The 16,531-nt window shown below is 37.9% G+C and overlaps 1 protein-coding gene across 1 annotated transcript in view; it reads right to left on the reverse strand.

The window, feature by feature from the left end:
- Positions 1-4,732: 4,732 nt before the first annotated feature.
- Positions 4,733-16,531, reverse strand: part of LOC140741791 (lysine-specific demethylase PHF2-like) — a 151,353-nt gene continuing 139,554 nt past the window's right edge. Inside the window, 3 exon segments of the mRNA XM_073072181.1 lie at positions 4,733-8,924; positions 12,414-12,528; positions 16,271-16,380. Coding sequence (XP_072928282.1) covers positions 8,836-8,924; positions 12,414-12,528; positions 16,271-16,380 — 314 coding nt within the window. The 3' untranslated portion in view covers positions 4,733-8,835.

Here is a 16,531-nt window from a genome sequence, read left to right on the forward strand (position 1 = left end):
GACAGCAGTGAACACCTAAAGCAAGTGCCTGACATGACGAAGGAAGCCCTGAACACCACCAGAGACGGAGGCTCCCACTGCTGCCCTAAATACCAGTGGCTCAACAGGTGGTATTCTATTGTAATCAATATAGTAAACATTATACAGTAGCCTTATAACTTACCTTATTTGAAATCTTTAAACCTAAAATATGCATTTGATATAAGTGACATATTTGCACAGTAAAAATGTTAATCCGCTTGTGCAAAAATCAGTGCTGTAAAAATGGAGAATGAATAAATGGGAATAAATGAATAAATATGAAATGCAGGTGAGCAAAATAGTGATTTTTAAGTAACCTGTATCAAAAAAGAACTGACATTAAAATTGTGCCTGTCACATACTAACAACGTTTCAACTAGTTCACAGCTTTTGAGATTCTTGTAGAAAAGAGATATTTACATAATTCAAGTAAATACGGCAACAATTGTGACAAACAGTCAAAGAGTAATACAGCACAGAACCAGATCCTTTGCTATACTTGGCCCACGCCAATCACAGAATTCTTTCTGCTAGTCCCAGTTGCCCTCATTTGACCCATTACCCTCCATGAACCTATCCAAATGCTTCATGAGTGTTGCAATTGTGCCCACCTCCACCACTTCCTCTCACAGCTCACTGCAGGTACTCACTTCCCTCTGAGTAAAGAAGTTATCTCTTCCCTCTTATTTTGTCTTGGTGCTCTCTAGTTTTGGACTCCCTAACACCAGGTAAAAACAACTCTGAATGTCCACCTCATCCACACCACACATGATTTTATAAACTTCTGTGAGGTCACCACTCATCCCTCTGCCCTCCAGGGAAAGAAGACCCAGCACGGCAAGCCTCTCACTATAACTCCGGGAGTCTAGACCACGAGGCAACACATTAACTCGTCTGCAACCTTTGCATCTTGGCGTATTTCCTTAAACAGGGAGACCTAAACGACACACAATATTTCAACTGCAGTCTCATGAAAAACTTGTATAGCTGCAACATAATATCCCTACTACTGAATCTGAGATGCAGAGGAACCTGGGAGTCCTTGTGCAGAACACCCTGAAGGTTAACTTGCAGGTTGAGTCGGTGGTGAGGAAGGCAAATACCATGTTAGCATTCATTTCAAGAGGTCTAGAATACAAGAGCAAGGACGTGATGCTGAGGTTTTTTAAGGCACTGGTGAGGCCTCTCCTTCAGTATTGTGAACAGTTTTGGGCCCCTCATCTTAGAAAAGATGTGCTGGCATTGGAGAGGGTCCAGAGGAGGTTCACAAGGATGATTCCAGGAATGAAAAGGTTATCATACAAGCAACGTTTGACGGCTCTGGGTCTGTACTTGCTGGAATTCAGAAGGATGGTGGGGGATCTCAATGAAACCTTCCAAATGTTGAAAGGCCTAGAGAGAGTAGATGTGGAAAGGATGTTTCCCATGGTGGGAGAGTCTAGGACAGGAGGTATAGCCTCAGGATAGAGGGGTACCCTCTCAAAACAGAGATGCGGAGAAATTTCTTTAGCCAAATGGTGGTGAATTTGTGGAATTTGTTGCCACATGAAGCTATGGAGGCCAGGTCGTTGGGTGTATTTAATACGGAGATCGATAGGTTCTTGATCAGACATGGCATCAAAGGTTACAGGAGAAGGCCGGCAACTGGGGTTGAGGAGGAGATAGAAAAAAGGATCAGCCATGATGAATGATGGAGCAGACTCGATGGGCCAGATGGCCGAACTCTGCTCCTATGTCTTATGGTCTAATGGTCTAAACCCAATGCTGGAATCTGGACCACAAGCAACCTCTTGGCGGAAACCTGATGCAGGTTTTTGACCTGAAACGGCAACAATTCCTTTTGTCTTACATATGCTGCCTAACCTACTGAGTTCCTCCAGCAGATTGCTTATTGCTCCAAATATAGCAGCAATTCTGTGTGCTGTAAATAGCAATTAACTAAATGCAGCGGTTGAATGAGGGTGTAGGCAGGGTTAGGAGCTGGTAGTGGGAGCCAAGAGGAGAAGCAATCGGGTATGGGCAAAAGAGGGTGGAGTTATGGTAATATTAAGGGATAATGTGCAGAAACCTCAGAAATACAGGTCTCTCTTTTTGCCAGGAACATTTAACCACAACTAGCTTTAAAGTTCTATTTCCTAAGTCTCATCCTATCCAACAGCTACCTTGTCAGACTAATTGTCTGGTTGGATGCCTGTTGAAGGGGAAGGTTCCAAAAGGGTAGGAGGCAGGATGAGAGGGTAGGCTCCAAGAAATGACATGTCACAGCAGCTCTGTCTTGAGGAGGCTGGGGGAGAAAATACCCCATGAGGGTAGTGGGTTTGGAAGAAGGTGGAGGGGGAGGAAATAGATTAAATTGTTTTGAAATAGTATTAGGATTTTGGGGTGTATTGGAAGGATACGTGGTAATGGTGGGGTCATTTGAAATGAGGGCATCAGTGACCATGAAGGTTTCATTGGAAGCAGCTCATAAATATGGAAGAGTGGAAGAGTGGAAGAGTCAGAGATGATTATAGATCATGCAGCTCTGGAAGCACTGTGGCAAAGAGATTGGAGATTGGAGCGTGAGACTAGTTGACCCTTTGGGACTGTAGAAAAGACTCAGGTCATAGAGTCATAGAAAAGTACAGCACAGAAAGGGGCCCTTTGGCCCATCTAGTCTGTGCCAAACCATTTAGACAGCCTACTCTCATCGACCTGCACTGGGACCATAGCCCTCAATACCCCTAACCATCCATATACTTTCTGTGAAACGTTGGCGTTGGGCTCACATGCAGCTCTTGCACTGGCAGCTCGTTTCACACTCTCACGACACTCTGAGTGAAAAGGTTTCCCCTCATTATCCCATTAAACTTTTCACCTTTCACACTTAACACATGACCTTCAGTTGTAGTCCCACACAACCTCAGTGGAAAAAGCCTGCTTGCACTTACTTTATCCATACCCCTCATAATTTTGTATACCTCTATCAAATCTCCCTTCAATCTTCAATGTTCCAAGGATCACATTTATTTGTAAATGCTTATGATTTTAATATTCTAGTTGGCTAATAAAATATTGATTTTTCCCAACTGATGGCATGACACGATGAACCAATGAGGTTCCATGGGTGATGAACAATAATTATTTAAAGTCAAAGGATAAATCAGACCACAGGAAAATAATTACAGGTTATTGACAAATCATCATGTATTTTTGATGATCTTCTTCCATCGCATTTGCTTAACCTCTGCTGCTTGGATGGCTTCAGCTCCCAGTATTCCTACAACTAATATCAATTTAGAAATCCTGAGATCTCTGATCTCCTAACATGAGAAAGTGCTTTTCCACATGAACCGCAGTGACAAATAGAGCAACTATCACTGCAGTTTCAGGGTCAACTAGACCAAGCCGACCATGCCCACATTGCATGAACAAAAAGAGAAAGAAATTTCCAAAGTTCACCATCCCCAGGACCAAAAAGTCTCATCAACGTATTGGAGTGGACAGTGCCAAACCATTTGCACCTAACTTTTGAGACCATATTGCTCCCAACTTGGAATGATCTACAAGAAGTGACTGGTTGATCTCTACCCAATGAAGACTTTAATGGCCTTCTAACAGTTTGTGCTAAACATCTGATGATCATGGAGTATTAGAAGCAGCTGAAAAATGTTTAATTCTTTAAAATTAGAAAATAAAACGTATTAATTTTTTTAATGCATGGATTACATTAAAAGTATGCAAATCAGCACCAATGAAGAAGTTTTTAGTGAAGATTAACAACGCAGTTCAAATGAAAGGAACCGTGCAAAATGCACTGCTGGCTTTAAGCTCTGATCTCCAGTGGGACTGCAATAGTCCACTATACGCTGAAGGATACTCTGCAATTGGCCACTAACTACAGGCTAGCGGTCCAATTAAGCAACTACAGCTGTTATCTGGTATAACAGATTTTATACTGATTTTTTTTCCAGCTCTATACTCCAGTCACTGCTTGCTCCAACTTATGAATCTAGTAGTTCTTTGCAACTTTTCTAAAATCTGTACGTCATCCACTGTATGATGGGGCAACACTTTAAATGAGGTTTAGCCACAGTCTTGTACAATAAGAGAATGGAATCATTTTACATTAGATTGTGAACATTTACATTTCACAAAGAATGTGAAAGCCATAAGGGGGAAAAGATATTAAAGAAAACACCTACACATGAAGGAAAACAAATTGACAAAGGCAACAATTCATAAAGTTCATAAAAACCAGAGCTATATTGAAACAGAATTTAACTTTTTCTAACAAAAGCAAAAATAATAGTGGGAATTGTGGCTTGTAACGTGCCCCCCTTCCCCAAATCTTTCCTTCTCACCAGTTTCCAAAGGTGTATGATGGATGGCTAATCCAGGGCTGGCAATCCATGACTGCCCAATGTTGGAAGTAAATTTACCCAGAAAAACGTATAGAACACTTGAAATGATACTACTCAGAACTAATGTTCATAATTTATGACGTATGCATGAAAATATGAAGACAATCCACATATATTGGACAAGCAAATAATTACATGTATGGATTTAATCCACAGTTCAGAAAATATATCTTCACATCTTTCCATTCACCATAATGTAGACAGCTGTCAAAGTTTCAGGCTACTTTATCATTAAGTTAGTGTAGTATTGAACAGAACTACAAGGGTTAGTTGTTTATAAAAATGGCAAGAGTGAAAAAGCAAGGAGCTTGTGAAACAGAAGAGTATGTAGATTTTATTTTTAACAGTTTTAAAACACATTCTATACAGGTTATTTACTTTATAGACAATGTACACATTAATAATCATAGCTAAAATAAAATGTACGAAGTGTTTCTGTTGTAATTTATAGTGCAGTGGAACATACGAAAAATGAACACAAAACATGAACTATGGTGCAAAGTATAAACTAGTTTTCATTGATTTGTCCTTGACCAACAAATGCTTCCTACTGCATTAAACAGTAATAAAAAGGATACTTTAACAACTTAGAAGAAGAGGTTTTTTTTTCCTTTGTACTCCCAATTTCCAGTTCATTGCACATTATGCCAAGCAAAAACAGTCAAACATTACAAAAAGATAAAAAATAACCTGTGATAAAATGTTATCTAAAATTAGATCAGCAGACAAAATGCCACTTGTCACAGGTTTTTGTAGTAAATAAGTGTATAGGCTACATAAATGATGGCAGGCTTTTGTCAAATAAGAGAAGTGATCTTTCTTTATCAGCATTTAAAGAGACTATCAAAGCATTTTAGGTTGAATTACTAAAGTGTACTTCATTACATATACATTTTTGTTAAACAATATTTCTACATTCTGGCTTACATTAACTGAATTAAAATAATCCTTGTATATCTATATATTACTTAGCTTAATTAATCTACTCTGCCTACTATGTAGTTTGGATGCACACTGAAAATTTACAATTTTCATCACACCAGTTTTATCCTTATTAAAACAAGGGATGTTAAAGCCAGAACATTTAGAATTTTTAAAGTTCTCTTATCACTGTACTGCAAATAAAATGGCTCCCTTTACTGCAGTGTAAGAAGCTTCCATTCTGTGGTACTCTTGCAATAAAGAGTGCAATTCCAAAAATGAGTTTAATTATTGATGCCAAATAGGGGCTGCTTTCTGTTATAGGCTCATTTCCACTATTAATAAGGTTGAAGTTTACCCAAACTTAATTGACATTAGACCAAAACCACCAACTGACAGAACAGTATTTCACGCAATGTAGGAGGAATTTAACAAGTCCAATGCATTTTAACCTTCACTCATCATCTCCAATAATCTGTTTTTCTATATATGTTGATAAACGTGCCATTGGCTTTTCTTTTCAGAAGCTCAGGTGCAACTTTAATACAAAACACAAAAAGCAAGATCCTGCGAAATGAAAATAAAAACAGAAAATGCTGGAAATACTCAAAAAGGTTGTCAGCATCTGTGGAGAGAAAATAAAATTAACATTCAGGCCAATGACTCTTCATCAAAAGTTGAGAAAATTAGATTTGAAATAGATTTTAAGCTCATAGCTAGGTTAAGTGAGGAGGTGAGCAAAGAGAAAAGTAATGTCAGGTCTGTGATGGAAGGAAAAGGATATTAAATGGCAAAAGGAATGATAGACCACAGCAAAATGGGTTTCAAAGAAGGATCCAAAACAAACAGAAGCGCGTGGGGAATTGAAGTAAGAGACAACTAAAATCAGTTTTCAAAGTGAGTACTTAACATGCATTTACCCTTTACAGCATAAGAGATAAGATTGTGAACACAGAGAATTTCATTCTGAATTAAAAGTAGAAGGAACCTGCTGCTTCACCTGGAAAAGTTTAAATCCTGGAAAGTGACAAGGGAAGATCTAAAAGTCTGGTGCTGCACCTTCTTTGTTTACTTGGAAAGTGAACTGGTGTGTTAGAAAAGTGGCCCAGTGACCACAGAGGGAACGACCACATCTGAATACCAAAGGGAATGGGAGGATATGACATTAAACTGGAGAACAGTGGATAACCTGTTGACTGTGGGAGGTGATGGGATGGACGATTAGGACAAGGCAAATTTTAATGTTCTTCTAGGAAGAAGGCAGTTGAGAGCAAAAGTGCATGAAATGGGATCAAGTTTAAATACCTGTCATTTAGGATGGGGAGGAAAGGAAAACATGGCACAGAGTGCAAACAGGAAGTGGGATGGGTTTATAATAGACATTACTCAGTAAACTAGCCATGAAAATGGAGTAAAGGAAAGTTGAGTAAGGTCAGGGATGAGTTAAATTAAGATGGATAAGTATGAAACTGGAATCAAAATTGATGAAATGTTCCAGTTTGAGGCTAGAACAGGAAATGGCAACTTCAACAGAGCAGCTGACGTCACAAAGACAGTGGTTAGTAGCAGTTTTAACAAATGCATTTTATTAAATCACAATTCCTTTGCCCCTAGTGCCACAAGAACTACTTTGAAACATAAATACCTTATTTCCTTAAGAAACTATAAAGGATTTTTCAATGAAATTTCAACTTGTTTAGAGACATTGAAAAAGCAAATATGTCTTCAGTCTAAAATGTTTCAAATATCAATGCAATACACATTTCAGCTTTAAAACTGTTAAAAATGCTGAGATGATTAATATATATTTCCATATCTTTTACTAAAAGCTTCAGACTTCTGTTTTAAAATTGGAGGATGTATTTATCAAAAACGCAAAGTATCCAAGAAAATCCATATACAAGATATTGTGAGGCTCAAAAGGTGCACTAGCGGCTGGAACCTGTTTTATTTTTTCCTGAGGTTCACTGTTTATTTAAATGCACCCTTTCTTGCCCAGTGTTTAATTCACTGATATAACTTTCTTTGAGAGCTTATTTTCTACAACATAGACATCATTGTAGCTGATGATTTAGAAGTGCAGAATGAAAAGATGCCATAATGTTAAAACGACAAGTTAAAATCAAAATAGTTAACACATCTGATGAATATGAACTAAATGCTATCTTAAATGTTTAGCTAATCCTATACAGAAACTCTTTATTAAAAATAAAGTCTGTAAATAATAAAAAAAAATTGTCAGTGTAACTATAACTCACCTAGCCTAAGCAAATATGGAATGACTTTCAGAAAGAACTACTAAATTACCTACCTAAATTATAAATGTATGTAGGAAAAAATGACAGATTAGATGTCAGAATTATTATACCACATGAAAGGCAAAAATTACATAACTTTGCTTCACTAATGATTTAGGAGAGAAATGACCCTCTAAGATCAGATTTTATGTAACAAATTCAGGAAAAAGGAGACATCACAAGTAATTGAAATTTTTTAAAAAAAAAGTGTGTAAGAAATGTACAAATATAAAAAGCTACAAATATTAATAAATTACAGATAAGTCACATAGACTTAGACACATAAACACTTCACCAGTTAAGACCAAAAATACTTCATATTGCATTAGAATGCAAAATTGGAAATAATAAGCTCAAATAGAACAAAAGTGTAACCTTATTTACAAAGCTTCTCTTTTATGCTTTACTTTTACTGATGTACTGTGACTACTTACAAGATATTATTTTTGCAAGGCCACACAACATTTTTGTTTTTCAGGCAATGCCTTTTATAAAAAATAACTTCCATCATTATAAGAACAACCAAAAAGAAATATAATTTTATCATAAAAGATGAAAATGTAAAAAAGGTACACTGAACAATGGGTATATAGAGTTATAACTCAAAGGTACTGTGCAATAAAGACTAGTATTTTGACCATATTTACAGGATTTGTATATTATGAAAAAGTATTTCAAATATTCCTTTAAATTTGAAATGTGGAATTGCCTGAGAAACAAATTTATAGAAACGGTATCCATTTTCTCAGGATAAAGCAGTCGTCCATTACTGAACTCTGTAACACTCTTCCCTATAAATATAAAGACAGCCTTTCTTATAAATGTGTTTTTGACATTCTTTAAAAAAAAGAACATCTTTTGTATCCATTCATTCGCTCTCCATCTCTCACTTAATGCTAAATGACATTCCTGTAGAACAGTCAGCTGAATTAAGATGATGACAGTAACTTCTTTGATAGGTGACATATGCCACTAAAGAAGCTTCTCCAGTTATGCTACTGACCAAGTAGAACTAACCTACCAAATAACCACACAAGCACAGTAGTCCCACTAAGAAAGGTCTGCAAAACCATTTAAAATGGATACTGTCTCTAGTCTGGAATGATCCAAAATGTATTAACTTTATGTCACACAAGTAACAGCGTTAGTGTCAGCCCAACACATTTAACTGAAAATATTTTTCATTCCTAACTTTACAGAAGAAGCTTTCCATTCCTATGTATTTTTAGTATCTTCCCAAGTCTCTGTTTAGCTGTTGCCATGCCTTTCTTTAACCGCTTTCCTGAAAAATAATATACATATATAAAATTAATGACTGTGAAATACAAAAATACTTTTTAACATCAAGATTTATTTTATATCTACGACCTCCAATTTACAATTAAAAATTATTAATGAACTTACAGGAAGCATGGATTTTATACTGACACTGTCAATGACACAATTGTAGTTTTTTGACTTCAGATAAAAATCGGAATTGTTTGAAGTACACAACAGGTTAGGAAGAATCCATGGATAGAGGTTAGGGTCAACATGTGCAAGGAGGCTGCAAACAACAAACAATAAAACGTGCACAAATTCTTCTCTGCATACAAGGCTCACGAACACTGTGAACCCACTGTATTTAAGCAGGCCTAAACAATTAAAGTTTGCTTACACATTAACTAAACATATCTGGACCATTGCAGATGACTCCAAAGCATCTGCATCAACAAGGTATTTTATTATTTTGCACCTACTTACTGTCATCATCAGTTCTCCAGACCTCAACTTCAGTTGTCCTCTACTCCCTTAATTATCTCTCTAACTCACAAAAGCCTTTCCAATAAACACTTAGCGTTTATTGCCTGTTTAACTGCCCTGGCCATCCCACCTAATCATCTCCCTCCCCACCACAGGCAAATTCTACCCCACCTACTTAGCTCCAATTCCTTTTGACTGATTCCATACTCAATAAAAGCTCAATCTTCTCTATAGCTACATCCCATCCCCAACCCTTATGCTCTCTTTGTCACCACCCATTCATCCTCTAGCTCAAGTTTCTCTCTACTTCTCACAATATTCACCCCCCACCAGTACCATCTGTAGCTCAACTGACTTCTGCTAGTTTGCAATTGTAACTCACCACCAATTGCACTTTTTTTTGTATTGTAGAATTTCTAGTTTACTTCCATAGATGCAACTAACCTGATGAACACTTCATCACTTTGCACTTTTAGTCTCTGTTGTTCTTGTTTTTCATACACAACTTCAGCTTTTACGCTGACAAATTATTCACCAAAACATTTTAGGCGATATCTGGCATCAGTAATGAGAAACCACATTTTGTATAATTAGAAAACTTCCATTTTAGAAGTAAAAGATTTATAGTACTAAAAGATACAGAGCTGATTCAGGAAATAATAAAAAAAAACTCATTCAGGGTAAGGCCATAATTTAAATGTCAGCTTCAAATGCAAATGAACACTATAAGTATAAGCTTGTCATTTTTGTCTAATATTCGGATCTTAAATTTGATTACAACCTTGTAACTTTAAAGTCACTGAGTTTCATGTAATGTTTATTTAGAGTTGGATCCTATATTTTATTATGTAGTACAAATGACTGGCTTTATACTTTTTCGGAAAGATCGACAACCATTTTATAATCATTGAATCTTTATAACTTGATAGTCTATGTACAAGAGATAGTAATAAATTTAAGCTTTTTTTTTGCTTCCAGGATTAAATCAGAAAACTAAGGTAAAATACTTGCATGGTCATTAGTAATTGCTGTAACTCTGACATTGTTGAATCTTGTATGCACACTGCATACACAAAATACAACTAAATAATCCGGTAACTCTACCTTGGGCAGGAAATCAACCAAAATTTGGTATAAGAATGAGTTGTAAAACTGAAAAATCTATCAGTCTGCAACTGTGATTCAGTTCACTCTTCAATGGATCTGTAGTTTATTTGCAGATTTAAGCTCCACCTTACTACCTTGAAGCCTAGGTAGTAGCTCTGTTTGAGTAGATTACATTCCTGATCACTAACTTCCTAACTTTACAGATCTTGAACTAACGATGCTCACTGGAGCTATGAACTTGTATTCACAGCAAAATGTATCTAAAAGATATAGACAGCACTTATTTCTGTTACACTAATAATGTCAAAGTATTGATGGATGCTTATAATACTAGGGGGTAAAAGCGACCACACTATGCATTCAAAGGCAAGCAATATTTACTCATGACCTACCCTCAACTAATTAAAAACGAGCGTAAGAGGGGAAAATATATATGCTGCATCATAAGAAAAAAATGATCCATGTAATGCTAGATTGATGAATAATCAAAATTTGAAATTAAAACAGAAAATACTTGAAATAATTACAAAGAACTGAAATTTTAATACGGTTTCTCACTTCAGATGTTCTTTGAGCTGCTGAATGTGTTAAGCATTTTCAGTTTTTTGTAACTCCACACTGCTGGACACTATTCCATGTGTCTGGGATCATCTGTGCATGAAGATGTCTGATACATGGGGGACCTACAAGCACCTCCCTTGGCTGGAACCTACTGAACACAATAAATATTAATTTCCTCCACCACTAGCACTGCACTACTGTACTTCTGTGTGCTCCATCTACAAAATCCATTGCAGTTACTGCCTAGTTTACTCTGACAGCATCTCCCAAGCCCACAATGTCAACTGGAAAGGACAATGACTTCAGAGGCCACCACTTGACCAGTCCCATGCACACTGTGTAACTTCCTAACTTGGATCAAAAAATATCTCTGGGTGCAAATCCTAGAACTTGCTACACAAGAACATAACAAAAGCCCCTTCAGCAAAAGGACTAAAGCATTCAAGAAAGGTGGCTCATCACCTTCATCAGATTTTGAAAAACCAAACAAAAAACACTGACTCGGTGCAACTCACACTAAGTTCTGAAGGTGTTATATTTTGTCAGTATTGGCAACCACCATTTATTGTCTTTGGGAACATAGTGGTGAAAAAAGGAGAAAGTTATTTTTAAATTACTTTGTCTAATACTTAACCTATACCCATCCTCCAGAAATGACATTACCACTCCCCACTGAGTTATAAAGCTATAGAGACAATTAAATGCAAAAGCATTTGAAATCAAACATTTACAAGAATACATTAATTTAGAATGTGGTACTGCTGCTCACACTGAGCTCATGGAACAAGATACATTCATGATCAGCACCAAGTTATACCCAGGGGTTTTAAGCGCTGCTCATAGGAGAAATGGAAGCAAATACAGAACTGGCAGCAATCTAAAACACAATTTATTCTGTATAATTGAATCTTCAAGGTGGAAACTCCAGATTTTCAAGGTCAGTTTAATAAGGAATATGGTTATTAAAAGGCAGGATAGGGTCAAAGGGCTGAATAGCAAACAGTAGCACCTGTTCACATAAAAAGTAAGCTCCCTAATGACTTCCCTCTTGTGTATTTTGTCAGCAGACCCAACCCAAATCCATCTGCTTTTACTACTATTTGGGTGTGGGAGGTTTCTCCAAAATATGAACCAATGTTTTCATATTCCATCAGGAACACAGACATAATGAGTCTCAAATTCAATCCTACTACGTTTGTTAGACAACATGACAGGTCTCCCTACAATAATAACTCAGCCTATACCCTGTTCACTGCATCCTGCTTGTCTGTCTAAATTTCAGATGTACTCTCAAACTCATGGTGAAGTTTTCTGTCTCGTGGGCTGGTTCCTTCCATTAATTTGTGCTAAGTGAAACTACCTGCATGGCTATCAGTCTTCATTTCTGTAGAAGCACTTTCCTGAGAGATTTTGATCGTGTCATCTGGTAATACTTTCCTTTTGGTATATTTTCTCTTCTGCACTTTCTGTTGCTCCTACAAAGAAAAATAATAAGTTATTAACATGGAATATGTGTGTTTGTGAACATCTGCATTTTTATTTATTTTTATAATAAATCATCAAATTGTAATTGATCTAATTGAAACCTGCACTTGGCTCAATGCTAATCCTGTGGCAGCAGAATCTACTGTATGGAGACATCCAATTTGTAGTCTTTCTGCAAAATAGCATGCAGGTGGATAAAAGGCACACTCCCCACAGGGCACTGATAGCCTCTGACCGCTTGCCACAGTCAGAAGGCATTTTCACCGGCGTCGGACATTTCTGATGTTTAGAAATACTTGGACTATTCAAATGGATTGAAACAGATTTCTGTAGAAAACCACAGAAACTTATAAAAAGTAATTAATTAAAATGCATTAGCTACATTAAGATTTTAAAGTGAAGTGAAGGTAATAAATAAAAATCTGAACTCGCCATTCAATGATTAGCAATCCTGTTTAAATGAATAGACCATAAGACCATAAGATATAGGAGTAGAATTAGGCTATTTGGCCCATCGAGTTGGCCCACCATTTCATCATGGCTGATCCAATTTTCCTCTCAGTACTTATATCCCTTCATGCCCTGACAAATCAAGAATCTGTCAACCTCTTGCCATAAATATACATAAAGACTTGCCCTCCACAGCTGCATGTGGCAAAGAATTCCACAGATTCACCACTCTCTGGCTAAAGAAATTCCTCATCTTTATTCTGCGTCCTTAGACTCTCCCACCATAGGAAACATCTTCTCCGCATTCACTCCATCAAGGCCTTTCACCGTTTCATAGGTTTCAATGAGGTCACCCCTCATTCTTCCGAATTCTAGTGAATACAGGCCCAGAACCATCAACTGCTCTATATTTGACAAGCCATTCATTTAACCTTCTCCAGTTTCAGCACATCCTTTCTAAGATAAGGGGCCCAAACCTGCTCACAATACTCCAAGTGAGGAGTGCCTTAAAGAGTTTCAACGTTACGTCCTTGCTATTATATTCTGAATAGAATTGATATATGTAAGCCAGCTGTGTATGGCACAAAGCCATGGAGTTACTTGTAATGTGCTTTCAGTCCCTTAGTTTAGCACAGTCTGGAACTGCCACTAAACTCAATAGCAAGTAGAGAGTGGGAGATCAAATGCACTGGCAACCAAGCGCCAGCATACCTCCAATACGTGCACTGCATTGTGCAGACATAAAGGTCAAAGGCACACCACACGCTACAGGATGGATGGGGTAGTGGTTTCTGAAGAACTGTCACCATTAATCAATGATATAAAGTTCTGCAGTTTCTGCTGATTTCCATCTGGGGTGATGGCAGACCAGTAAATAAGGCTCCACAAGCTTGTTCCTCCTCAAGCTGGCAGAGCGGGCGTAAAAGTGCGCTGTTCAGAAGAAACCATTGCAACATTCTTCATCCACAAGTGCTTAATGAATGATCTATCTCAACCACCACCATCACAGAAGCCAGTGTACAGCCAGTTCAATTCACTCCATGTGGTAACAAGAAATGGCCAAGCACACGCTTTACTGGAAATGTAAAAGAAACAACTCACGAATAAAAGAGTATCTGCCTTTTTTCATCTTCCTAATGTCTCTCTGCAGATGCTGGAGATCAAAGCAATGCACACAAAATGCTGGAGGAACTCAGCAGGCCAGACATCATCTATGGAAAAGAGTAAACAGTTGATGTTTTGGGCTGAGACCCTTCATGAGTCTTGATGAAAGGTCTTGGCCTGAAATGTTGACTGTTTACTCTTTTCCATAGATGCTGCCTGGCCTGCTGAGTTCCTCCAGCATTTTGTGGGAACAGACAACTTCCTAGTACTTCAGTTCTAGCTATCTTTCTCACCAAACTGTATAGATGTAACACTGGCAATTAGTACCTCCCATAAAAAAAGTCTATAACTATCTGTTCTTGACATTTGACAGTTACTACTATAGGTAGATTCACCAATAACATCCAGATGTTGTGTATGGTAGGGAAACATTCCTTTGACCTGAAACTCAATAGATCCATATAGTGGCTATAACAGGAGACACCCTGAAATAAATTCTCATTTCCTAACTCCCCAAAGTGTTTTAATCATCTGCAAGCCAACATCTAAACGTAGGGTTAATTATCATTAGACCATAAGACAATGGTGCAGAATTAGGCCATTCGGCCCATCAAGTCAGCTCCACCATTTGATCATGGCTGATCCATTTCCCTCTCAACCCCATTCTCCTGCCTTCTCCCGTAGCCTTTCATGCCCTGAATTACCAAGAATCTATCAACCTCTACTTTAAATACACTCAATGACATGGCTTCCAAAGCTGCCTGTAGCTGCAAATTCCATAGATTCACCACCCTCTGGCTAAAGAAACTCCTCTTCCTCTCTGTTCTATCTGAACATCCCCTCTATTCTGAGGTTGTTCCCTCTGGTCTTAGACTCCCCCAGTAGAGGAAATATCCTCACCACATCCACTCTGTGTATGCCGTTCAACATTCAATGACTTTCAATGAGGTCCCCCCTTCATTCTTCTAAATTCCAGTGAGCACAGGCCCAGAGCCATCAAACGCTCCTCGCACGAAAAGTCTTTCAATCCTGGAATCATTTTCGTGAACCTCCTATGAGCCCTCTCTAATCTCAGCACATCCTTTCTTAGATGAGCAGACCAAACCTGCTCACAATACTCCAAGGGAGGCCTCACCATTGCCTTATAAAGTCTCAACATTACATCCATGTTTTTTTTATTCTAGTCCTCTCAAAATGAATGCTGACATTGCATTTGTCTTCCTCACCACAGACTCAAGCTGCAAATTAACCCTTAGGGAATCCTGACAAGATCATTGTGACAAAACACAAAAAGACAGCATAATCCACAACAGTGGGGCCCCACATACTTGGCATCTCACTCATCACTGGCTTGCAGTTGCCGCAGTGTAAGATATCTACAGATTGCACAGTTGCAACTTACTAACATTTCTTTGACAACTCCTCCCAAACCCATGATTTGTATCACCCAGTCATAAGGACCGTGGGTTCACGTGAATGGCATCTGCTGCAAGATCGCCTCAGGTCACACACCACTACATCTTGTAATATATTACCATCCTTTCAGCTACAGGAGTTGGTGAAGAAAGCTATTGCAATCAGAGGCTGGCTATTGATGTGAGGGGGCATTTGCATAAGGGTCACAAGCTTAGTGCAGAGGGGCCAAAGTCAGATAAGTTCTTTAGTCAAGTATAGGAGCAGAACCTACTGATGGGGCACACAAAGACAAGCTTCTCAGGTACTTTGGAAACCTGGAAAGATTTGCCAACTCTTTTGAGTGACTGAATATCCTGTAAATGTCATCCAGACATCGACTGCATGCTATTTTGCAGATTAGGTTCCTCCATGCACAATGTAACGGATGCACAGAGGATGCCAGAATGAAATACTGTAGTCTTGTGATGATCAGTGGAAGTCCCTAATTCTCTTTGATTATTTTAAACATGAAAAAAAGACTGTGTAGTGCACAAAAATGTGGCAGTGTGTTAACCAATTCCTAAAGATACAAAATTTCAGTAGTTTAAAATAGTATTTCCTATGTATGCATTCAATGCAAGTGAAGATGCATGATATACAGCTTTATATTTTAAGTTTTTAACCAAACTAGTTTTAAAACCAAATGCATGCAGTGATATCTTCCCTGAATCTCTTTTTAAAGATTCCATTCTATATGTGGTAGTGAAATCTTCCAGAGCTCACCTGTTGAGATAATTTTGCAGCAGCTGCTGCTAACCCAGTTTCTATTGAGGCAACCCTTGCCCCTTCTCGCGTCGGTCTGTCATGCCGAGGGACAGATGGTGTAACTCTGGCTAAAGAAATACACAAATATTACTTTGTGATTGATTCATCCCGTATAATTAAAACATACCATAAGTTATTTAAAATTTTAAGTCCAATTGCCTCACCTGGACAATGCTACCCTCAGAGTAAACATTTTAAATGAAAATTTTCTTAAGTGGA

This window comes from Hemitrygon akajei, chromosome 19, assembly GCF_048418815.1.
Source record: "Hemitrygon akajei chromosome 19, sHemAka1.3, whole genome shotgun sequence".
Taxonomy (NCBI): Eukaryota; Metazoa; Chordata; class Chondrichthyes; order Myliobatiformes; family Dasyatidae; genus Hemitrygon; species Hemitrygon akajei.